General features: G+C 43.5%; 3 protein-coding genes across 3 annotated transcripts; 2 read left to right on the forward strand and 1 right to left on the reverse strand.

Annotated features, from left to right (window-relative positions):
* The first annotated feature begins 974 nt into the window (after window positions 1–974).
* Window positions 975–1,919, forward strand: LOC134405742 (olfactory receptor 2D3-like). Its single transcript, XM_063136993.1, has one exon. It carries the CDS (start codon window positions 975–977, stop codon window positions 1,917–1,919), a length of 945 nt encoding a protein of 314 aa, XP_062993063.1.
* Window positions 1,920–11,529: 9,610 nt separating this feature from the next.
* LOC134405743 (olfactory receptor 2D3-like) lies at window positions 11,530–12,474 on the forward strand. The gene has a single exon (XM_063136994.1). The coding sequence runs from the start codon at window positions 11,530–11,532 to the stop codon at window positions 12,472–12,474; it is 945 nt and encodes a 314-aa protein (XP_062993064.1).
* Window positions 12,475–15,555: 3,081 nt separating this feature from the next.
* LOC134405744 (vomeronasal type-2 receptor 26-like) lies at window positions 15,556–24,644 on the reverse strand. The gene is made up of 6 exons (XM_063136995.1): window positions 24,379–24,644; window positions 23,580–23,871; window positions 22,249–23,109; window positions 18,991–19,218; window positions 17,713–17,839; window positions 15,556–16,463 (listed from the first exon to the last, which is right to left on the reverse strand). Exons 1-6 carry the CDS (start codon window positions 24,642–24,644, stop codon window positions 15,556–15,558), a joined length of 2,682 nt encoding a protein of 893 aa, XP_062993065.1.
* Between the last annotated feature and the right edge of the window lie 249 nt (window positions 24,645–24,893).

Below are 24,893 nucleotides of genomic sequence, written 5' to 3' on the forward strand. Positions count from 1 at the left end.
GAGGTATCGCCCCAAAAATCATTGACGGTCCAGTGACTTTTTAAATGATTTTTCAACATCTATTATCAAGATGACTGAAAACTGTTCTCCATTTCCAGTTTAACAGAAGCTGGTAGCATGAAAAGCTATTTCTTGGCTGCTGAGCAACGCCTGAGAGAAAGCATGTAAGTAAGATGATAATTCTGCAACTTGAGGATCATAGCATGTGGGGGGAAAGTACCTAATGTTGTTCTCATTTTCAATTATTAGAAAGATTTTTCCTTTCAGTTCTTGATTTATTTATTTATTTATTTATTACATTTTTATTCCGCTCAATAGCCGAAGCTCTCTGGGCGGTTCACAAAAATTAAAACCATAATAATAAGTTCTTGAGGCTGTCTGTTGAAGGCAGCTCATGTTTCTAGCAGATTTGCCTCTCCCATTTTTTACTTTAAAGAAGTTGATTTCTTTAACAATTTCTTTAACCATTCTAACCCAGTGTGCACAAATTTTAATTGTGAGAAGGAGCTCCAAAGGAGCATTAACCATGTTCTTTCTTTGATGTGCTTAATACACTAGAGCATCAAGGGCAGGTTCTTCTTGTGTCCAACAGAAGCTTCCTGTGCACAGCGCTCATTGGAACTCCTCCTAAACTCCACAGGAAACAGTTACAATGGTTGGACATTACTTCCTCAAAAGGAAAAAGGAAAGAGAAAAAAAGAGGCAACATATTTTGATTTCTTAAATGTTTCATGTGGCACTTAAAAAAAAAAAAGGCAAAGAGCCCACGTGAAACATGGTGAAGGGAAAGAATGATCACTGATACATGTGCACTCAACTTTTAATGCAAGGCTGGGTTACAGTGGGGATGTGGGGAAGAGAGACTTACCCCATGGAAGGAAAAGCCATGTCACCGTGTGTGTGTGTGTGTGTGTGTGTGTGTGTGTTTCACCCTGTGTTTTCTCTATCTGTTCCTTCTATCTCTGTAGGCCAATATGGGGGCTGAGAACTACACTTCTATCACAGAGTTCATCTTGATGGGGCTCACCAGCCACCGTAAGACACAGATCCTACTTTTTGTGCTAATCCTCATCATCTACTTACTCAGCATGATGGGGAACCTTGTGATCATCATCTTGGCACGCACTGCCTCCTGCCTCCAAACACCCATGTACTTCTTCCTCAAACACCTTGCAGGCCTGGAGATCTGTTATGTCACCACCACCTTGCCCCAGATGCTGTTTAACCTCCTGACTGGAAATGGAAACATCTCCTTAACATGTTGTGCAATCCAGATGCACATGATACTGACTCTGGGTGGCACGGAATGTGTTTTGCTAGGAGCTATGGCCTATGACCGGTACTTGGCCATCTGTCATCCCTTGCTATATACACTCCTCATGAGTAGATGGCGGCAATTGCAACTTGCCTCCCTCTCCTGGTCAGTTGGGATCCTTCTTGCAACCATTAATGTGAGCTGCACCTTTTCCCACATCTTCTGTGGTCCCAGTCATGTCAACCACTTTGTCTGTGAGCTGCCCGTGGTGCTGAAACTCGCATGTGATGACACACACATCACAGAGTTTGTTGTTTTTATGACAGCCGCTCTGATCCTCCTGGGACCTCTTTCCGTCATTCTAACCACTTACGGGCTTATTCTGTCCACTATATTGAAAATGCAGTCAACTGCCAGCCGGCACAAGGCCTTCTCTACCTGTGCCTCTCATTTGACGGTGGTCACTGTGTTCTATGGCACTGTCATCACTATGTACATGAGACCTGGGTTGGGCACAGCTTCTGATTTTGACAAGCAAATTGCTGTCTTTTACATTGTGGTCACCCCTCTGCTCAATCCTATCATTTACACCCTGAGGAACAAAGATGTTCATGGGGCAGCTGCCAAGGTTCTGAGAAGACATGTCCTTGAACGAAAAAGATGATGCTGCCATCTTGCTTATGTGGTCCCAGAAGTGGTGAGTTGCACATTATGAACACTATGCCAGGCTGTCTAATACAACTCTTTTGAGCCTCTTTTGAGGCTGAATGTTTTGGAGAAGCTCTTGAGGGTGGCATTCCAGTGGTGGCTAGTGCTTAAGATAAACAGGATGGAGATAGGGGACAAAATTGCAAAAGACACCAGGATATTTTAGCTTAATGCTCAATGACAATGGCTTAGGAGAGACGTCTCAACCCTTTAGAATAGGGAGAAACCATGCAAAATCCAGTTGAAGGAAAGGGGATGGAATAGGGAAAGGACGGATGGCTGTCTAGAGAACCCTTGAAGGCCACATTGAGATCCCAGATGGGCCAGGTGGGTCCATGCACCTGAAGTTCAACAGCACTATGTGTGTTAGGTTTGGATGATGGTGTTCAAGGTTCTAGCCTTTGCAATGATGCTTAGACCAACTTATTTATCCCACCAGCTGCTCCTCAGAAAGGTTGCGGAGGTGAGGTATTGGAAACCATTACATCTGTTTGCCAGATGCAGCTCTCTGCCATGGTGGGAAAACAGAAACTGAAAGACCCAAGGAGACTCTGATCATAACAGAATTGTAATTGGGACTGACTTAATCCACCCAGAGAGCTTTGACTATTGGGTGGTATAAAAATGCAATAAATAAATAAACAAATAAAATAAAACTTTAGCTACCGTATTTCTTCGATTCTAAGATGCACTTTTCCCCCTAAATAAACAGGTCTAAAAATGGGGTGCGCCTTAGAATCGATGGCGCCTTAGAATCGAAGAAATACGGTAGATGCAAAAAGACTCTATTCCATTAAAAAGGGTCTGAAACATCCAGTCTCCTTAGCTTTACTGGTTTTAGAAAGCTGAGCAAGCAGGGCTTTCTAAAATTGCTTTGCTGGCTGATTGGAGCCTACAGTGCGCCCCGTGCAGCTCCGGCCCTCGTCAGCCGCGCCAGGAAGACACGCGGCTCCAAGAGTCAGGAGGCTCACCCCCCCCCAAGCACCGGGTCCCCCCCCAGCCGCCGTGCTGGGAAGCACGTGTCCCGCCTGGAACCCCTCACGCCCACGGAAAAACCTGTGCTGCTCCACTGAAGCTGCTCTCACGCGGCAGCTCCAGCTCCATTCGTCTCTCTCCTCCACGTGCAGGCAGGCAGCCAAAAGAGGAAGTTCCTGCAGCAGCCGTGAACCGGGAGGAGGAGCTGGGAGGGTAAGCGCCTGTTTTTTGCTTACCCCTAAACTTCTCCCAGCGCAGTGGCCCCAAAACCCAGCTCTTTCTAAGAAATTCTACTCATAAAAGATGTTCAAAGAAATTTATTTTTTCTTCGAATCAAAGCTTTTTTCCCCTGTTGGTGGCACTGAAATTAGTGTGCGCCTTAGAATCGATGGCATCTTACAATCAAAGAAATACGGTAGTTCTCTTTAGCCAGTGTAATGAGATGGTAGAATCCTTCAGGGATAGAATGGATTGTACACCATTATACTTCAGCTATGGGGCGTGTGTGTGTGTGTGTGTGTGTGTGTGTGTGTGTGTGTGTGAAACATAAGGGGGCGTTATATATTTAAACACACACACACACACACACACACTCCCTCCCTTAATATTTTATACTAGAGCAAGAGGGAGAGGCTAGACTAAAATTGTTCTAATTTATATGCCACATTTATATTTGCAGGGAGGATATAAAATGGTACCTCACACACCCCTGTGATTTAATGTGATAAGAGCAATGTACGCAGCCACGGGATTCCAGCAGAGAGTTAGTTGGACTGACTTAGGATGGACTGTTCAAATACCTTCTCAACTATCAAAGCAGTCATTCAGTTACTGGATTGGAAATTGGAGACTTTGGGTCCAAACCCTTCCTCAGAGATCAAATTCAGCAAGTCACGCTCAGCTTAACTTATCTCTTTTTCTCTTGATTATTTCTTGCTTGGGCCATAGGCCATTCACATACATAACAACGAAGACAAAATAAGACAAATGCACCATTAAACAATATCTGAAATGTTCAAGCTAAAATAGTTCTCAATATATTAAGTAAAATCATGTAAATTAAACCCATTATTAAAAAGGATAATTATAGTTTCAAAATTAAAACAGCTAGGGAGGCTATTAAGTCAGTGCATCCCTAGAACAATAAACTTCATTGTCAGAGACAAATTTTGCCTGAATTTTTTATGCTGCCAAAGCAAAAAAGAAGAAGAGACCTTATAGGTTACAGTGAAATCTAAATCAGACAAAAGATTTTAAAAAAACTTCTCTGGGACAGTATTACCATGCAGGTCAGACAAGATAACATCCATAAATTTAAACCTTGGTTCAGAATATCAGGGGCAAGACAGCAAATGATGCTGCAAGCTTAACTTCTCTCAGAAGGTTGTTAGCAGAACCCAAATGAGATGAAAAGTTATTTATTTATTTGTTTAGCACTACTCAAGCCAAATTAGGGGGTTCAGCACCTTGGATAGCTTCTACAGGCCCTGTTCAGAAGACATCTTAAACCATGGCTTACCATAGTGGTTAAGCCAGAAAGCCATGGTTTAAGATGTCTTCTGAACAGGCCATTGTGTTCCAGCTGCTTCTGACAGAAAACCCAGAATAGAATCACAAGTCCACCAAAATCGGAGCCACAAACCTCCACAAGAGGAGCTGATATAGTGTTGTGTCTTCTCACATATTGAGTAGAATGAATAAAAATTACACTTATGAAGAAAGGTAATGTGGTGGGATGTGGGTCTGTGGGTATGCTTCTCCCACTTGGAGGGGATGGATTTTTCATTCTCTTTGTACTCATGTTGGAATATTTTTGAGTGGAAGTTATCGAGTTTCTAGTTATTCATATTATTGTCCTATACATTGTCCTATAATCAGTGTGTAGTGTAGCCAGGTGTCTTGACTAGGCCTGTTCCCCTTAGGCTAGGGGAAGGAGTTTCAGGTGATCAATCAGAATCAGACGAGACAGCGCCAAAACCATAGCAGTCTATATGGGGAGTGGAGGAGGTGACTCTCATGGGCTCTTCACCAGCTGAGAATGAACCTTTTCCAGACCTTATCTCTGAAAACATTAACAACACCCAGTCTGTGGAAAATCAGTATTCTTCAGAGGCGGAGACCACTGCAAGGCTAGATGATCGTAGAGTATGCTGCAGACTAAAGTGGGTGGAGCTAAAGGAAGTTGAGAGAAGCTTGGCCTGACTAGCTTCTCACCAAAGGCTTCTTCAGAACCAGTCTCCCTGAAGTTAAAGCATTCTGGGAAAAGGAGCTCTCCATTCTTCTTGAAAGGACAATTGTCTCGTGTAGTTTGCATAGTTTTGCCTAGAGGAAAGTTCCTATACGTTGGACTCTCTTCAGGTGGGAAGAGATGTTTATTGCCTGAATAAAGCTTCGTGGATTACATGAGAGACCTCGTTATTGTCTCCCAATAAAGCAGGAGGTATTGGGAAACATGACACCAGGGCTCACAGGATCAATACACCAAGACATTATCTACACACACAGAGTTCTCTCTGAACATAGCTGCAATCCTCACAATTGTTGGGTGGGGTATGTGGGAAGGATTTTCCCAGCAACATTGAGCATCATCAGATGAACATTTTATAGCACACACGTTACTGGCCACTTACGGATTTTCATGGGTCCTTTTCACAACGCTGTCCGCATCCCATACACTTCCTGCTCCTTCTACTCATTTTTCCATCACAAAAAAGACCTGGAAAATCTGATTCTTTTGGCTGTGATGAAACTTGCTGCCATTTCCTGCTGTCTGCAGGAGAAGCAAAGTGATAAAAATGCCCACTGAATGGGCCACGTGGTCGTTGCTGCTTCCTCTTTCTCTCCCCATGTGAAGAAAGAGGAAGCTGCTCATCCCTAGTGTGGGGCAGGAGCAGGAGGCAAAGCAACAGTGGCCCTAAGGTTTATGCTGGGTTCATCCAGGGTTCACCCCTGCCTGAGCACTGGATCCCCTGTGTGGCACCTAGATGAACAGGTTTGACCCCTGGATGATCCAGGGATAAACCTTAGGTCTAGCCATGGCCATCATTGCTCTTGCACACTTATACCTCATAGCTCATTCAATGACATACTGCAATACTGTGGATGATATGGAATAAAAACTGGGACACAATGCTAGAAAAGCAGTATACGGAATGTAAAATATGCCCCAACATTTATTCATGCACTTCAATAAAAAGCACTTGTATAGATCTAGTCCTGGTGTTGAAGAGGCACTTGAGACCAATTAGGCTGTGAAAGACCTGCTCGTGGTGGAGATGAGAACTACTAGGGCTGCCTTGTTGATATGGACCAACACAGCTGCCTGCATTTTTGGAACCTCCCTGGGGATGTGACTGTGGGGAATGACATGCTGAGCACCTGCATTTGAAAATCTGCTACTACACTACTGTCTATAATTCTTGATTGGATGGCCTTTCTCAGAGGGGTGTTTATGGGACTAACACACCAGTTGCAACTTATTGGAAGAAGAGTGGGCTACAAATGAAATGTATTCCTTTGCATCCATTTTTCTCCCTTACATAGAAATTATGAATTATTTCCTTGGATGAAAAATGTAGGAAATATGCTGAAATATTTTCAGTAAGTCCAAATAAAATAATTTGTCGTCATCCCCTGCCAATACACCATTTTTGTGTGCCTTAGAATACACCTAATCATAGTTGTTGGCCTGGGTATGTAAACCATACCATCTGGGTTTCTTCATTTCAAACACCTTGCTTGAAAACTACAAAGAATCTTCTACTATACTCCAATGGTTTGAAACTCAAGAGGCTGCATTAAAAGTGTGGAAGAAATCACGAAGGGATCAGAGGAGACTCCATGGAATAACCCTGTAGTGTTTATTACCTTGCTGAATCCTCAGCACTATGACAAAGCCAGCATACTGTAGGTCTTCTAATACTAAGATTAGTCAGGTAGTTGGATGAGATAGGGTGTATTGACCATGATCCTCCCAATTTAATGGATTTTCATGACCTGAGTAGGAAACACTTATTGAAGTAGGTTAGGAACCAAAGGTTAGTGGTACGGCGCATGATTTGCATGTCCAAGGTCCTTGGCATCTCCACTTGAAGGATCTAGCCACAGCACATGGAAGAACATTGGTCTGAAAAACTGCTGCGAGTTGAGATATCTAGTGCAAAGTGTGGTGGGCCATTAATCTAACTCACTGTAAAGGAGTTTTGATCCCGGTCTCTGAGGTGAGGGACCACCTTGGTAAAACTTAGCATCATAATTTCCTTCCAATGTCCTTCCAATAGAGACTCTAATGGCAAACAATAGGAAGCTAACTAGTACATTCTCATTCAGTAGCATACATAGTCCATTCATTCCATTGGTGTAAGTTCCTAAAGTGTATCCAGAACTCAGAGGATCCTCATCAGAGAGTACTATATGCTATCTCCTTTCATATCGGAGGAATACAAGACAGTAGATATTTAGCTACTGAAATCATGTCATGGACAGCCTTTTCAAATTAGCCTTGGGGAAATCATCCATCAATTAGCCCCCTGAGATTGCCATGAGTTTTCTATTGTTCTTTCAGCATGCTGCGTTCAAATCTTGGCTATTAAATGACCAAATATTGGAGTCTTGAGCACAAACGTGCAGTGTGAAAATACATCCTTGGACGTTGAGGAACACCTCAGAGGAAGCATGAAGGTAAGATGATATGCTTTGATTTGACATTCAGGCTGTAGGGAAGAGAAGCAGCTCCATTTAGTGTTTTAGCTGAAATTTAGCTCTTGCATCTCTCTTGCTCCTGGGCTCAAGTAGGGCAGCAAAAAAACCGAAAGGGAAAAAAAAAGCAGTGTTGTGCTCCCTGGCTAGTGCTAGAGTCATAATATGTTCCATCTTGAAAGTTTATTAATTTTAACTAGTGAGTAATGCAGGATAATAGTTTGTCAGGGCATAGATTGTTGGAAATGGACAACAATGCTTCTTGGTTGGTTGGAAAGGATAACTTGATTAACCTTCCTTTATTTGGCTTTATTGGTTTAATTAGTTCTGTCCTTTCTTCCGCTCCTTCATCTTGACCACTCCCCTTCCAATCTGGCTTCTCTCCTCTTTTTTTTCTTATCTTCTACCTCCTCACTCTGCAATGAGGTTTGTTTCTTTTTATCTCTAGAAGCTGAGACGATGATGCATATTTTTTTTACTTGGAATAAAGCTGACAGAGAAATCTGAAAATGCCCCTTTTGAAGCCCCTCAATTTAATGTGAATAAATTGCTCAAACACACTCCTGACACTTTCCCTCTAGCCCCCACCAACTCCAAGGCTGTCTTGGTGTCTTGGAACAGACTGACCTCCTTGTGAGGACTAGGGAGGGCACTGGGACTGGAGGTAGTGCGTGGAGGTTAATGGTGGGGAGCACATGGGATAGATGGATGGATGGATGGTTGGATGAGTTGTGTGGTTCTGTGACTGTACATTGATGGGCTGGGGCAGTGTGTGTGTTGTGTGTGTGTGTGAATGTGTGTAAGAGAAAAAAGAGAGGATAAGAATTTAGGAGTGATCTGGGGGGAATTATGGGGTTCTTGTGTGTTTTCAGTGTGGACTATCTGTGTCTGATTTTGGGCTGATATTCCTATTAGTTTGTAAATATACATTAGATGGAATAAATTAACTTTTTGAGATGATTTGGGGAAAATCCACTGACTTTCTTTTCTATGAAATGTGCAGTTCCTTGGAGCAGAAAACTGTGGGTTGAAAGGAGTAGTTTTGTGCTCCGGAGCTCAAAATTCACCTCCTGAGAAAGCTATGAGCCTTTTAGCCTCCTGGGTTTGCCTTTCTGTCAAATGGGTGTTTTATGGCAGGCTGTAGCCACCATGGCAGCTATTTTGTGAATGGGCATCCTCACCATAGCAAGCACATTGTCACAGCATCCATGACATTTACTCAAAATAGCAAACACCCCCAATAGTATTAACATTTAAAGGGTGCTGGTATTAACATTTAAAGCCCTAAACGGCTTGGGGCCAGGCTATCTGAAGGAACGCCTCCTCCCATATGTACCTGCCCGGACCCTAAGGTCATCCTCAGCATGGCCGGTGCGACCATAGAGGCCAGTAAGGCAGCCGCCTAGAGTGCCAAGCTCAGAGGGGCGCCGCCACAGGCCAGGTGCAGCAGCACTCACCCGCGCGTTGGCTGTGAGGCCGGCCTGCCCAGCCTGAGGATTCGGCTGGGCCTGGGCAGGTGAGATGGTGCCCCGAGGGAATGGCATCCGAGTGCACCAGCAACCTGTCTGGACCCATTGCTTCAGCCCTGGCCTCGGCCCAAGCACAAACCAAGGTGGCCCTGGGAGGGGACAGCAGTGCGGGGGGGGGGGTTGGGGGGGCTGGCTGCAGGACCCCCATCCCAGACACGCTCACGGCTGCTGGAAGGCGGTGAGCGGAAAGCGGGGGCCGGTCCGCAGGGGTGGCAGCTCCTTCCTCTCTCCCCTCCCCCACTATGGACGGGACCTAGGAAAAGGCTGCGCCCCGTCACTCCACCCCCGGTGGTTTCTCTCTGGTGGGGGAGGCAAGCGCAACTGGGACTGGTGTTGCAGAGGGTCTGGCACCATGTGGGGCCTGCCCCATGGCCAGCATCGGTGGGTGGCTGCCCTTGCATCCCCTGATCTGCGGTCAGAGAAGGGGGTGGCATTAGGGGCGCTGCAGCCACAAGGACTCTAGCTCCTGTTGGGGCTCCTTTGGCCCTAAGGAAAGGTGGGTGGAAAAAGGAAGCGGCTCTTCTGGGTTGAGCAGCTCTCGACGGAGGAGGGGAAGCCCAGCTCTTGGGCGGCAGCTGCCCCGGTGGCACCCCCGGCCCGGGAGGAGGAGGCGTCAGCTGCCACAGGGGCGGGGGGGACCGGGCCTGAACCCGCTCTCGTGTCTGGTCGTGTCACCCCTCTGCAGGCTCTCAGGCAGGAGAGCCTCGCCTCGCCTGACCTGGGTCCGCCTGGGGCCTCCTGCATCCATCGAACCGCCGCCCCTCCCAGCGCACAGTTGTGAAGCTGGCTGGCATGCTCCCCCTCCCCTGCCACCCCCACTGCAGTGGTGGGCCTCTTGCAGCCTCCCTCAGCCAGGGGCATTCTGGGCGCTGTAGTTTTGTGCTTCTTATTTTTTCTACAAAAGTCTGTTCTTAAAAAACAAAGTTGGCAATTTTTGGGTGTGTGTGTGTGTGTGTGTGTGAAAGTAGCTCACCTTGCCTAGGGCGCAAAATAGTCTGGCACCAGCCCTGATCCTCAGGGGTCCTTCTCCACGAGCCCCTGCCAAAGGAAGTGAGGCAGGTGGCTATCAGGAGGAGGGCCTTCTCTGCTGTGGCACCCCAGCTGTGGAATGAGCTCCCTAAGGAGGTTTGCCTGGCACCTACACTATATGCTTTCAGACACCAGGTGAAGACCTTTTTATTCTCTCAGTATTTTAACAGTCTATAAATAAATTTTAACTTGGTGTTTTAAATTTGTAATTTTGCCTTGCTGCTGTTTTTATCTGGTTGAGCTTCTATATCGTATTTTATATTATGGTTTTATACTGTTGTTTTACACTTTGAATGGTTTTAATTTTTGTGAACCACCCAGAGAGCTCCGGCTATTGGGCAGTATAGAAATATAATAAATAAAGAAATAAAGAAACGGCCCCCAAACCTTGGGGATTTAAAAGAATGATTTAAAACATGCCTACCTATCAATAAAATGTCAATCATAGCAGTGTGTGTGTGTGTGTGTGCTTGTTTTAAATATCCAAGAAAAACTGGAGTTTAAATGAGGGATGCCTTGCACAACTAAAAACACTTTGTTGCTCTTTTCAGATAGTTTCTTGTCTTTGCTATGTGTGAGATTATGAGCGTCATCCCACATACCCGTTTCCCTCGAATTATCCCCATAGCGTAAAGTGTTGTTGTTGGTGTTGTTGTTAGCTAAATCACACCCTGGGCGGTGGCACTCCTAAGATCCTTTGCATACCAGGAAAAGGGTTTAAGGGGGAAATGTAAAAAATCATTAAAAAATCATCAGAAGACCGAATCCAATTCAAATTTGGTATGCTGAAATCCCTCCTTAATATCTATAACTGTGCCAATTTTGAAGTCTTTATCTTTAAAACTTACGCAGATGTAAGCATTTGTTTAATTTGAAGTTTTAAAGTATGAAATCATCCTCCTGCACCCCCAGTGGCCGCTCCAAAACAAAAAAAGATTTACTTTTAAGGGGTACTAAAATACAACGCTTCTTTTGGCTAAGGCCACAGCTAGACCTAAGGTTTATCCTGGGATCATCCAGGGTTCGCCCCTGCCTGAGCACTGGATCCCTTGTGTGTTACCTAGATGAACAGGTTTGACCCCTGGATGATCCAGGGATAAACCTTAGGTCTAGCTATGGCCTAAGAAGCACAATTAAAGCAGGATGCCTGGGAGTGCTTCACAGTAAAAGCAGATTATAAACTGGAAAACTTCAGAGTCCTTTGCACACAATTCACAGTGATTGCACAGTATAACGCTGGTGTGATGAAGCTATATGATGTGGTACAGTTGGTCCATTGTCAGAGAATGTTGCTGTCTCTTACCATTGTCCTTTGTCTGTAGGAAAGAAGCGAGGATGGGGGCTGAGAACCACACCTCTCTCTCAGAGTTTATCTTAGTGGGACTCTCCAACCACCGCAAGACACAGATTCTGCTCTTTGTGGTAATCCTCATCATCTACACATTTACCCTTGTGGGCAACCTGGTGATCATCATGCTTGTTCGGGCTGACCCCCATCTCCACACACCCATGTACTTCTTCCTGACTCATCTCTCAGGCCTGGAGATCTGTTATGTTTCCAGCACCGTGCCCCAGATGTTGGCTCACCTCCTGTCTGGAAATGGAACCATCTCCTTCACCCGTTGTGCGGCCCAGATGTACATCGCTTTGTCCTTGGGTAGCACTGAAGGCCTTCTTCTGGGCATCATGGCCTATGACCGCTATTTGGCCATCTGCCATCCGCTGCTATATGCCATTGCCATGGACAAGTGGCGCCAACTGCAACTCACCTCAGCTTCCTGGGCTGGTGGCTTCCTTCTCTCCATGATGAATGTGGGCTGCACTCTTCGTCTCCCCTTCTGTGGCCCCAACCACATCAACCACTTCTTCTGTGAGCTGCCAGTGGTGTTAAGACTCTCATGTGGTGACACCCACCTTACTGAGGCTATCATTTTTGGAGCAGCCATTCTGATCCTTGTAGTTCCCCTCTCTGTTATCCTAACCTCTTATGGACTCATTCTCTCTTCCATCTTACAAATGCAGTCAGCTGCTGGCCGGAGCAAGGCTTTTTCCACATGTGCTTCCCACCTGGCAGTGGTCACCTTGTTTTATGGCACAGTTATCTCTATGTATATGAGACCCCGGTCAGGCACAACTCCAGATCACGACAAGAAAATTGCAGTCTTCTACATTGTGGTCACCCCCTTGCTCAACCCTATCATTTACACTCTACGGAACAAGGACGTCCATGGAGCAGTGGCCAAAGTGCTGCAAAAATTGGGCTTTGGAAAAAAAGGATGAGCACTGAAGTCCTCCTTAACTGGTCTGGATGTCAAGCAAAGGCTCAGTTGGATTGACTGTTGTGTTTGGATTGGGTATGAAGGGCCACACCTGAGCTCTGCCTTGAAGTTCCCTCAGGAGTTTTGGAGGCAATGTTCCATCTCTCAGCCTTCTCTTCATGAAGGTCTTTGTGAGATCATGCTGAAACTCAGACCCATTGTAACGATGGAACACAAGTTAAGCATAACTAAATCAAATCCCATTGATTTCATTGGTTCTACACTAAGTGTGATTCCAACCCATTGGCTATAGCTAGAGCAGAATTGTTACCATGTTCTGTTGGTTGTCATAATTCTATTTTATTTATTTATTTATTTATTTAGAATATTTATATACCGCTCCCCATTGAGAAATTTCGGAGCGGTGTACAAGATAAAATGAAAATAAAAACAGAATAAAACAGTTAAAACAAAATTTGAAAGAAGCAAAAACAGAGATTCAAGGCTGCATATTAAGGAAAGGCTTCTTGGAATGAAGATGTTTTCAGGAGGCGCTGAAAGGAGTACAAGGTTGGTGCCTGCCTGCCTGACCTCCAGAGGCAGGGAATTCCACAGGAGGGACACCACCACACTGAAGGCTCTTCCCCTGGTGGATTCCAATCGGAGGATGGATCTATGTGGAACCACCAGGAGCAGGCCCTCAGATGACCTCAGTGACCGGGAATTCTATGCACTCACAGCAGTAAAGTCAAGAGCACCACTCACCTATCATAATATCTGTTGCTAACAATATGACTATCTTAGCCATGGTTGGAAGTCACCAACCACGATGTAGTGATTCATAGCCCCAAGATATGACCGAATGTGGTCCACCCATCTCAGCTACACATTATACACAATAAGGCAGCTAGATACTTGAGTAATTTGATCTTTGGAAATGCCTATATAAAAAGACCTGATCTGGACTAATGTGCACATTGCAACTTAATTATCCATCAACTTCCACCTTTCCAATGTTGTTCTTGGTTCAAAAATGTATAAAAATGGGTTTAAACATTTGTGCTTTGAAAGAAGACACATCTACAAATGCATATTTCTGAATTAGTGCCTGGGCATAGTAATGGACTGGATTAGGGCCAACAAACTGAGACTCAATCCAGGCAAGACAGAGATACTGCTAGTGGGTGGTTCGTCTGTCTGGCTAGGTGATGTTAAACCTGTTCTGGAGGGGATTGCATCCCACCATCTAAAGAATCAGGCTCATAGTTTGGAGGTGCTCTTGGATCCAGAATTCTCACTTGAGGCACAGGTGGACTCAGTGGCAAGGAGCACCATTTATTAGCTCAGGCTGACATACCAACTATACCCTTATCTGGACAGAGATAGCCTAGCTACAGTTATCCATGCTCCCATAACCTCTCTCTGGATCACTGCAATGCAGTATATGTGGAGCTGAATTGGAAAATGGCCCAGAAACTTCACTGGTCCAAAACAGGGCATCAAGATTTTTCATGGGGACTGGCCAATGGGGACTGGCCAATGAGACCAATGATGTCAGTACTTTTCCAGCATCACTGGCTGCCAATCCATGTGTGGGCCTGATTCAAAGCCCTAAACAGCTTGAAGCCAGGTTATCTGAAGGAACGCCTCCACCTATATGTTCCTGCCCAGACCCTAAGATCACCCCGACTGTGGAATGCCCTCCCTTTGGAGGCCCGATTGGTGCCAACATTGATTTCATTTCGATGCCAAGTAAAAACATAGCTTTTTAACAAAGCCTTTGATGGTTAAACTCACTGGCACATTGTTTTAACTGTTTTTAAATTATATATTGTTTTAACTTGGATCATGGTTTAATTTGTTTTTAACTGTGTATATTTATTGTTTTATACTGTATGTTTTTATCTGAACGCTGCTCTGAGATCTTAATGATATAGGATGGGATATAAATGTTTTAAATGAATAATAAATAAATAATAAATAAATCTTCAGGGGTCCTTCTCTGTGAGCCCCTGCCAAAGGAAGTGAGGTGGGTGGCTACCAGGAGGAGGGCCTTTTCTGCTGTGGCTCCTCGGCTGTGGAATGAGCTCCATTGAGGTGTTTGCCTGCACCTATGTTAAACTCTTTCTGATGCCATGTGAAGAGCTTTTCATCTTCCCAGTATTTTAACATTTTAGAATCCTAGTCTTTTAGGTTGCTGTTTTAAATCTGTATTTAAAATCTCTGCATTGCTGCTCAGTTTTATACTGGTTGTACTTTTATATTGCGCCTTTATATTGTGGTTTAAGTTTTATACTTCAGTTGTACTTTACGGTTTTAATTTTTTGTGAACTGCCCAGTGAGCTTCGGCTATTGGGCAGTATAGAAATGCAGTGAATAAATAAATAAATATTTAATTATTTATTTCAGTGTCAATTTCAATGTGGATTTTTTTTTTAAAAATAATTGGTCTATGGTATGGACTGCAAATGGACTGATTTGCCCATTACTGGCCACAAAGAGACATCAGTGCTCCCACTTGTAGAAACAGACATGCTGTTGTGATCAGGGGATCATCTACACCAAGCAGGATATTCCACTATGAAAGTGGAATATAAAAGGCAGGAGCTACACTACTGCTTTCTAGAGGTATTGAAGTGCACTGACAACTGTTGAGGCCCATGACACACCTACAGCAAGCAGGATATAACACTGTGAAAGTGGTATGAAAGCGGTATATGGTATGTGTCAAGGAGGGCAACAGTTGTCAGTGCATTTCAGTACCACTACAATATTAACGTACAAACCAAGTTTATTCCTGAAAGTGAAACAAATCACTTTCCCCACTTGGATATTTGCACTATTCCGCTATACCACAGTCCACTCAGAGGTTACATAGTGAAAAGAACAAAATGAAACACATTTTGTATAGTGCTTTAATCTTAATTTTGTGTGGGAAAGAAATGAAAGAAGTTACTATGAATTAATAGCCTTATGTAAAAAAGCTACTACATCTGGAAAAGTATGAAAACGCCTCAAAAATTCATACCATAAAATTAGGCTACTAAAGTCAGGAGCTACTTTCATCTGGGAATAACTTTACCTGGATTGTTACATTCTAAAGTCAGATTCTTTTATTTCTTCTTAATAGCTGACCCCTGCTGTTCAACTCAGGCCTTACCACAATGATATAGCATTTGGGGGAAAAGATGCAGCCCAGCAAGCCAGCACTGGAGGCCAAGATGGAGAAGATCTCCACAGCCACCATGTATTTCCCTCTTGTGCTCAGGTAGGTGGGAACAAAGGAAAGCCAAACACTGCAGAAGACCAACATGCTGAAGGTGATGAATTTGGCTTCATTGAAACTGTCAGGTAACTTCCTGGCTAGGAAAGCTACTGTGAAGCTCACAGTGGCCAGGAAACCCAGGAAGCCCAAGGCACCGTAAAACATCGTGACAGAACCTTCATTACATTTCAACACAATATATTCAGTCATTGAATGCATGTCTAAATCTGGGAATGGGGGAGATGTTACCAGCCACATAGTACAAATAGTGGCTTGAATCAGGGAACTGGAAAGAACAATGGAATTAGCCAGGCTTTCCCCAACCCATCTTCTCATTCTGGACCCTGGCTTGGTGGCCATGAAAGCTAGAACCACAATGATGGTTTTGGCCAACACGCAAGACACTGCCACTGAGAAGATGATGGCAAAAGCAGTTTGTTGGAGTAGACAAGTCATCTTTATAGGCCGCCCAATGAATAGCAGAGGAGAAAGGAATGAGAGCAGGAGGGATAGGAGGAGAGTGTAGGTGAGTTTCCAGTTGTTGGCCTTGACTATGGGAGTGTCCTTGTGCTTCATGAAGATCCAAAGCACCAATGTAGTGATGAAAGAAAAGGAAAGAACAACAAGAGCCAAACTGATCCCCAATGGTTCTTCATAAGACAAGAAGGTTAAATCTTTGGGAATGCATAAATCCTGGTCCTCATTTGGATATTGTTCTTCTGGACACAGAAAACAGTCATCCATATCTGAAAAGAGAAGAACACTTTTCTATCCATAGAAGTGTTGCATACAGTTCTTTACAGTAATAAATATTATAAAACCCTGAATATGAAAAGATAGCTCAAATCCAGTTTTAACCAATACTGATCAAAATTTTGCAAGGATTCATACAAAGTAATGCCCCAGAAAAAAAAAATCAAGCAAGCAAGCACAAAAATTAGTGCAATGTAAGTAGGGGAAGCTTTTTTCTCATCACTTAAATTATCTTCTTCCCCCGGAGATCACAAATCTTGATCCCCACCTTGTGTGAATTTGTTGAAATCCTTATTTAGTGTTCTTTTGTTTCTGTGAAGTTGGGTTACTATAGGAGCAGGGTGAGCATATGAAGAGGAGGACGGGGCTCCTGTATGTTTAACGGTTGTATAGAAAAGAGAATTTAAGTAGCAGTCATTTGTTTGCATGCAGCATCTGGTGAAATCCCCTCTTCATCACAACAGTTTAAGCTGCAGGAGCCCTACTTATCATGACCTGATACAAAAGAGGGCAAGGCTCCTGCAGCTTTAACTGTTGTGATGAAGAAAGGATTTCACCGGGTGCTGCATGCATGCAAAGGTCACCTGCTGAAATTCCCTTTTCTATGCAACTGTTAAGGATACAGGGGCCCTGTCCTCCTTTTCATACTGTCACTCTATTTAGCAGAGAGCTAGATCTCCCTTGTGTAAATGGTGGTTCCTAGTTGCTCAATGGAATTGATAAGATCCACTATGTGCAGAAGAGATTTGGTGGGATGGGAGGGAATTCGGTGGGGGGGGGCATAGAATCATAGAATAGTAGAGTTGGAAGGGGCCTATAAGGCCATCGAGTCCAACCCCCTGCTCAATGCAGGAATCCACCCTAAAGCATCCCTGACAGATGGTTGTCCCGCTGCCTCTTGAAGGCCTCTAGCGTGGGAGAGCCCACAACCTCCCTAGGTAACTGATTCCATTGTTGTACTGCTCTAACAGTCAGGAAGTTTTTCCTGATGTCCAGCTGAAATCTGACTTCCTGTAACTTCAGCCCGTTATTCCGTGTCCTGCACTCTGGGATGATCGAGAAGAGATCCTGGCATAAGCACCCCATTCCATTCTGCCCCTACTTTATGTGGGTATATTAAAATCTATCTCCTTTTCAGCAAGCACCATTCATGTGAAGAAAATAAAACATGAGGAAAGGGGTGTCTATAAACAATGAAGCACAGTCAGGAATTTGAAATATTCATCCCATGGCATCTCTTACCCTTCTGGTTTGAAATCTTCCCTTCTGGACATGGAAGGCAATCAAAGCAACAAAATGGCTTCCCTTCCTTCTTTCCCTTACTGTAACCTGAATGACAATGGTCATTACACAAAGAAAGGGGTCGTACCTGGGTATAAATTTAAAAAGTGCATATTTCAATATTGGGAAAATAAATTTAAGGAATTTATATCTCTCTTAATGTCCAGCAGTTCCATAGCATGGCTGAATGACAATATTTTAGAAACAAAGTATGAGAAATATTTCAGAGAATTATATCCACCATTACAATTCAATTTAATTCAATTCAATGTACCTTTATTGGCATAAAACAACCACAAACCATAGAAAACATCACGACATCCTCCAGACAAACTAGTACTCTTACATTGTGCAATTTAGCCAGCTAGTATAGTAGATAGTGCTAATCACCCTGCTGACTATTCCACCATGTCTCTGGGCGTAGCTCCCGGTCTTTGATAGGTCATTACATAATGGGCAAATAGTGCAACATTTTCAAGCATTTCCCCACCCCACCACCATGACAAGATACTGTTGGCACCTTTTTGTCATAATCTGCTGGGACATTTGTCAGTAGCTACTACTCAAATCTTTTGCCTATACGAAAAGGCTCTGATGCAGATATTGGCCAACATCTCTTCAATGGAAAACTTAAAAATGTCATTACCCTTAATGCAATTTGCTGGTATAGCTTAATTGCACTTCTTTTCTTCTTTCTCTTAATATGCTGCTAAAGTTACAAAATCCCCAAACACGTTTCCTTAGAAATAAATTGTACAGCACTCAGTGGGACTTACTCCTAGGTAGGTTTGCATAGAATCACAGAGTTAGAGTCCAAAAAGTCAATAAAACAACTAAAGCCTTAGCTACACCTAAGGTTTATCCCGGGGTCTTCCCGGGGTCGTCCCTGCCTGCTCTCAGGCTCCCCTGTGTGTCATTTACATGAACTGGGATGACCCCGGGACGATCCTGGGATAAACCTTAGGTCTAGCTAAGGCCTAAGTTCCTGAATGTTTGTCTGGTAAAAATTTGGAATATATAAAATTCAAGGGCCTCAGTGAAATAGCAGTGCACAGTGCTAGAGCTATTTCAATGCCTAAACAATGAGACCTCTGGTTAAAGGGTGGGATATAATATCATGGATGCCTCCGCAAAATGGCACAGCGCACTGCTAGAACCATTTTGGGGCCTGAAAACTGATCTACTTCTTGAATAACGGCAAAATGATTAGATGTTCCATGAACTGTGTACTGACCATACCTGGTTAAAGATGTGGGGCCATACAATGGCATCCATAGCAATGCTGAACACTTTGTCTTTGGGAGCGATGGGGTCAATTTTCCCAACTTTGACTCTAAGGAAGGTCTGGTTTGGGAATGTGACCCAGTTGATAATATCAAATCCAGCTACTAATTCCCCATTTCCATCAAAGGAAATCCCTTCCCCGGCACTGTTGTTAAATGAGACACTGCTGAGAAAGTGGTGGAGCTAAGTTGAAACAACAAAAAGGGCAAGAAATATGGATATGTAAACTGGTGCAAATATATGAAAGGGTGATTATCTTCCACCAGCTATGTTTAGCTGACCAGGTGAAGACTTTTTGCATGTCACCCAAAGTAAAGATTAATCTTCTAAGAGTGCATTTTTCCCTAACTGAACATGCAAAGGATTGCACCTCTATATTAACTAGTGTCATCATCACCACCATCATCGGCGTTATCATCATTCTTATTACGACTTCTATAACACCATCAACAATATATGATGATTCAAAACATACCACAAGGAGAAAGAGAGTCAAGAGGGAAAGATAGAAGGAGACCTTGGGTGCAGGTGAACATAAACTCAAAGTGGAATGAGAAGGATGAGAACTAGACCATTATTTCCCCAAGGCAAGTCAACACCTGGTACATAGAGTGTTTAAATCTTAATGTACAGATCCCTCTCACTAGAACTGTGAGATCACATTCCAGACAATTCTCCTGTTTCATTATTAAATGAGATTCATGAGCCCCTGCCAAAGGAAGTGAGGCAGGTGGCTACCAGGAGGAGGGCCTTCTCTGCTGTGGCACCCCGTCTGTGGAATGAGCTCCCTAAGGAGGTTCGCCTGGCATCTACACTATATTCTTTCAGGCGCCAGGTGAAAGAGCTTTTTATCCTCTCAGCATTTTAACAGTCTATAAATTAATTTTAACATCGCTGTTTTAAATTTGTATTTCTGCACTGCTGCTGATTTTATCCTGGTTCTGCTTTTCTATTGTATTTTATATCATGGTTTTATACCGTTGTTTTATACTTTGAATGGTTTTAATTATTGTGAACCGCCCAGAGAGCTCCAGCTATTGGGTGGTATAGAAATGCAATAAATAAATAAATAAATAAATAATGTCCGTTGATTGTACTTTTTCTCAGACATGCTCCTCAACCCATCCCTATCGCTTGCTTCCTCCTCCTGCCATTTCAGTTAGAGTAAGTAGGAAAGGAGTGAGTGAGGGAGGCACCACCATTCAGCAGAACATGGCGGCTGCTCCAGACAACTTATGCTGAGGGGAAGGGAGTCGACAGAGCTCTGTGTGCCATGTGGCCTGACTAGCGCTCCCTAAGAGAGCCTGCTGCCCTCAGGTGCCCCGTTGCCAGTTCAGCTACCAGTCTACTTGGCCTTGGTGGCAATGAGAGAAGTCACTATCTTGTCCTTTGCCCCAGGGAGCAAAATGTCTTGGGCCAGTTGTGGGTGGATTTGTAAGATCAGCAACTTTTGACACAAAGGAAAGGAAGGCAATGTCCTTTTTACTGTGCATGGTGCCAGCCAATGAGCCATGCCTCTCTGGCCTCATCTACACCAAGCAGGATATTGCACTATGAAAGCAGTATGAAAGTGGTATATAAAAGGCAGGAGCCACACCAAGCAGGATATAGTGGTATGGAAGCAATATAGGGTATGTACCAGTATTCAAAGTGCTGGTATTGACATTTAAAGCCCTAAACGGTTTGGGGCCAGGTTATTTGAAGGAACGCCTCCTCCCATATGTACCTACCCGGACCTTAAGATCATCTACAGGGGCCCTTCTCCGTGAGCCCCTGCCAAAGGAAGTGAGGCAGGTGGCTACTAGGAGGAGGGCTTTCTCCGCTGTGGCACCCCGGTTGTGGAATGAGCTCCCCAGAGAGGTCCGCCTGGCGCCTACACTGTACTCCTTTCGTCGCCAGCTGAAGACCTTTTTATTCACTCAGTATTTTAACACTTAATTTTAACTTAAATTTAAATTATACTGTTTTAACTCTGTATTTTAACCTATATCAATTTTGCTGCGTGGTTTTATCCTGGTTGTGGTTTTTATATTGTATTTTGTATTTGTATTTTTAACTTGTTGGTTGTTTTATGATGGTTTTAATTTTTGTGAACCGCCCAGAGAGCTTCGGCTATTGGGCGGTATAAAAATGTAATAAATAAATAAATAAATAAATAAATGTGTCAATGGGCCCCAACAGTTGTCAGTGCACTTCAATTCCACTTTAAAGAAGTAGTGTGGCTTCTGCCTTTTATATACCACCTTCATACCACTTTCATAGTGGAATATCCTGCTTGGTTTAGATGAGCACCCAGTTTTCTGTTTTCTGTAAATCATTACATAAATTGCTTACAATTTAACATTTGTAATTTATCATTTTAACATGATCACATAACATAAGTGCTCCCCTCCACCCTTCGGGATCTATTCCTGCTTCTAGAATCTCATCGTTTCTTCTGGTGGTGGTTTTCCACTCCCCTTAGATAATACATATTCTAGGAACTGTTTCCAAATTCCCTCAAATTCATTTACATTTGTTATACCTTTTCTTACCTTTATATTACATGTCAATTTATCATTAATAGCTATATCCCAAATTTCTTTATACCATTCTTCAATATGATAATCTCCTTGAAACTAGGTGAAAGCTATGATGGTGCCCAGTTGCAGGTTTGTATCTGGAAAAATGACAGAGATACATGCCTTTCTGAAAATGGGGGGTGGGATTTTTCAAATATTCCCCAAAAATCAGGGCATGCTGAGATGTCCTTCAAAATGGGCATCAAAATGTGAAAGCTCTCATGGTGCCCATTTTGATGTTTCTAAGTTGAAAACTAAAAAAAGTTATAGGCGTTTGACATTTTCAATGCAAGTTGATGGGGGGGGGGGGGAACACGGAGCTCTGATCCGGATCCGGAGCCCCACAGCAGAGTGGAGTGGACCATAGGTGGATCGATGCAGGGCAGAGCAGACCCAATCCGGAAGTTGCGGATTGGGATCCAGAGCGGATCAGGGGGTCTGTGCACAGCCCTAGTATTCACCATTTGGAAAATAAAACTTTGAACATTAAAAAGAAATTGAGATGATCAAAGAACCTTATACACTAAGTTCTGGGATTGTTATCATCATCATCATCATCATCATCATCATCATCATCATCATCATCAAATACCAGCATCAGACCACGTTGCATTTTTATACATTTTCTAGGTTTGTCTCCTCAAAACATTACCTGCCAGGGCTGTTGTTTCAGAAGCTCCCATCTAACAACGTTCTCCATTGCTCTGTGTTTGGATATCGATGAGTGCATGAATTGCAAAGCATGTGCCACAGCATGGACAGCATTGTAGACATTGTAGCTGTGGCTGGTCATGGTCATTTCAAAAACAGATGCAGGAAGATTCTCTAGCTTCTCTTCCCCAGTGCAGATTTTCTCATTCTCCTTTTCTACCTCAGTGTTGAAGAACATACAGTTAAATGCCTGTTGCCAGAAGTCCCTGAGAAAGCCATCCAGTTTGTCTGATGACGGTTTTCTCATCTGAAGGAATTTCTGGAATCCTATCACATCCTTTGACTGAATTGCCAGGGATAGAGCGCCATGGATGATGTCTATGTCCAAAAATCTTTGAAAGGGGAGTGATGAAAATTCCATCTGGGCCGTCATTACCCAAATTTTAGCTTTGGTCTTCATTGGTACATCCTCAACTTCTGAAACCCGAGGAAACATTCTCAAAACCAACATAGTGTAATTTTCACCACTTACGACCACTACATTGGCAGTACTACTCATTATAACCTTGTATATAGCAACCCATTTTTCAAACACTTCATAAATGTCATTGTTAAAATAGAGATATGGCAAAGATTCTAAAAAGTCAAAGCAGATACCTTCCTGGGAAAATATTGGAATCGCAGCTTGTAAAAACATGTGTCCACTGTCATCATCTATAAAAATCACCCCAATCCATGTCCAACTGAAATGCAGCAGCAACTGGACTATCCCTGTATACTGGTGAGCCTCATCAGGGAACATCCGTTTGAAGAAACGTCCCTGGCTTTCATCTTTCATCACTGGAGCAGAACCATATCCAAGCTGTAAAGACAAAGATAGGTTGGAGAGATGCTGGTATTTCTTAACTCCAAATGAATTACAAGGAATTATTTACTGAGTCAGGATTTATAATTTAATGCGCAGGCAAGAAGTGGTAGTATCTACAGTTTAGTAGAACAGAGGAGCAAGCATTTTACTTCTTGCAAATAATGATATCCTGAAGAAGAACCAGGCAGATTCATAATGAGAGAGGTAGGCCCTTTCTACACCTAAGGGTTATCCCAGGAAAATGGAGGGATTGTCGCTGCCTGCTCCTGGGATCCCCTGTACATCATTTGGATACACAGGGATGATCCCAGGATGATCTTGGGGAAAAAGGCAGGTGTAGACATGCCTGTGGTCTCTTAGATAGCCAGGTCTTAAACGGTTTAGTGATTTAAAGGTTAAAACCAAAACACAGAACTGAGCGGGCAAACCAAGTGGCATCCAGTGTCAAGACGTCAACATCTTACCTGTGGTATTTTGTAGGTGGACAGAATGGTTGCAATGAAGAAACATATATTTGCGTAAGGTCCCCCAATGACAGCTACTGCATTATCCTGGACATCACACTTGTAGTTAGGGATGAATCTGCCCCAGGTGGAGAGAAGTTCCATTGCAGCAAGGTAGCTCCAGCTTGCAACAAAATGACTGTTATAGATATGGAAGCCCAGGGTGAGGTTGGCTAAACTCTGGTGGTTTTCATTGACCTCCTTTACAGCAAATACAAATGACAAGATGTGCTGGTAGGTTTGAGTAATAAATCTGCAATGAGATTTACATGCTGCATTAGAGTACCACTGCTTCATATTTATGTATTTCATTTTGATACCACCCAAGAGTTGTACGGCCCCATTTCATGGAACTTTGATGAAGCACTGGCATATTGACCTAGATTATTCAATGCCTCTGATTGTCACCTCCATCACAACGCTTTTTTCGAGATGAAACATAGACAATCCTGCCTTGTTGGTCCCTGGCTGATGGCTGGTTGGCCACTGTGTGAACAAAGTGCTGGAATAGTTGGACCCTTGGTCTGATCCAGCGTGGCTCTTCTTATGTTCTTATGGGTACCCATAAACCTATCTTAAAATTGTCTAATTGTTTGAATTTATTAAATCTATTGTGTACTGGAATACTCAATATAAGATCAAAGGAAGAACCATGCTGGAACAGAACAGGGGTTCATCTAGTTCAGCATTCTGTTCACACAGTGACCAAACAGCTCTCAGGGCTGTGCATCTGGAAAACAATAAGATTAAGAAATCTTACACAATATCATCGAAGAGTTCATGAGAGGGATGTGACTTGAAGCGTACAGGGTTGGACAATGTGAAGATCTGAGAAATAATGCCCCCAATGATGACGTCTCCTGCCTGATAATACTTGTGATTTATTGGAAGAGGCTCCCCAATATTACAGCCAGCAAGGGGAACGTTGTGCACTGTCTGAGGCAGTAGCAGTAATAACAAGAGGATGTATAGCACCCACTTATATGAACATCTTCCTTCTAGCTCCCAACCCATCTGTTTCTTCATTGTCGTTCAACTGGAAAATGAGTTGCCCAGCTTGGCTTGAATGACCATTTAATCAGCGTCTTAAATGTTAACACTGTACAATTTAATGGCTCAGCAATCAGACTGACGAAGTCTTTCGGTCCCTGCTTTGAATGACACACGGTTTATTAATAGCTTCCTTCTGTATTGGTTTATTGTTTTCCTAGGAACTCATTTGAGACGTGGAAAATAAGTAATAATCACTAATGAGATAATTACCTAGGAGTGAAG

This window comes from Elgaria multicarinata, chromosome 11, assembly GCF_023053635.1.
Source record: "Elgaria multicarinata webbii isolate HBS135686 ecotype San Diego chromosome 11, rElgMul1.1.pri, whole genome shotgun sequence".
Classification (NCBI taxonomy): domain Eukaryota; kingdom Metazoa; phylum Chordata; class Lepidosauria; order Squamata; family Anguidae; genus Elgaria; species Elgaria multicarinata.

Bases quoted from the DNA above. Each gene is read 5' to 3' on its own strand.
- LOC134405742 (XM_063136993.1), top strand. From the start codon at position 975: ATGGGGGCTGAGAACTACACTTCTATCACAGAGTTCATCTTGATGGGG.
- LOC134405743 (XM_063136994.1), top strand. From the start codon at position 11,530: ATGGGGGCTGAGAACCACACCTCTCTCTCAGAGTTTATCTTAGTGGGA.
- LOC134405744 (XM_063136995.1), bottom strand. From the start codon at position 24,644: ATGAAGAAACAGATGGGTTGGGAGCTAGAAGGAAGATGTTCATATAAG. The intron at 23,872-24,378 runs GTAAGATTTCTT...ATCTCATTGCAG, and splicing joins GAACTCTTCGATGATATTGT to ATTTATTACTCAAACCTACC. The intron at 16,464-17,712 runs GTAAGAGATGCC...TTCTCTTTTCAG, and splicing joins GAAGATTTCAAACCAGAAGG to ATATGGATGACTGTTTTCTG.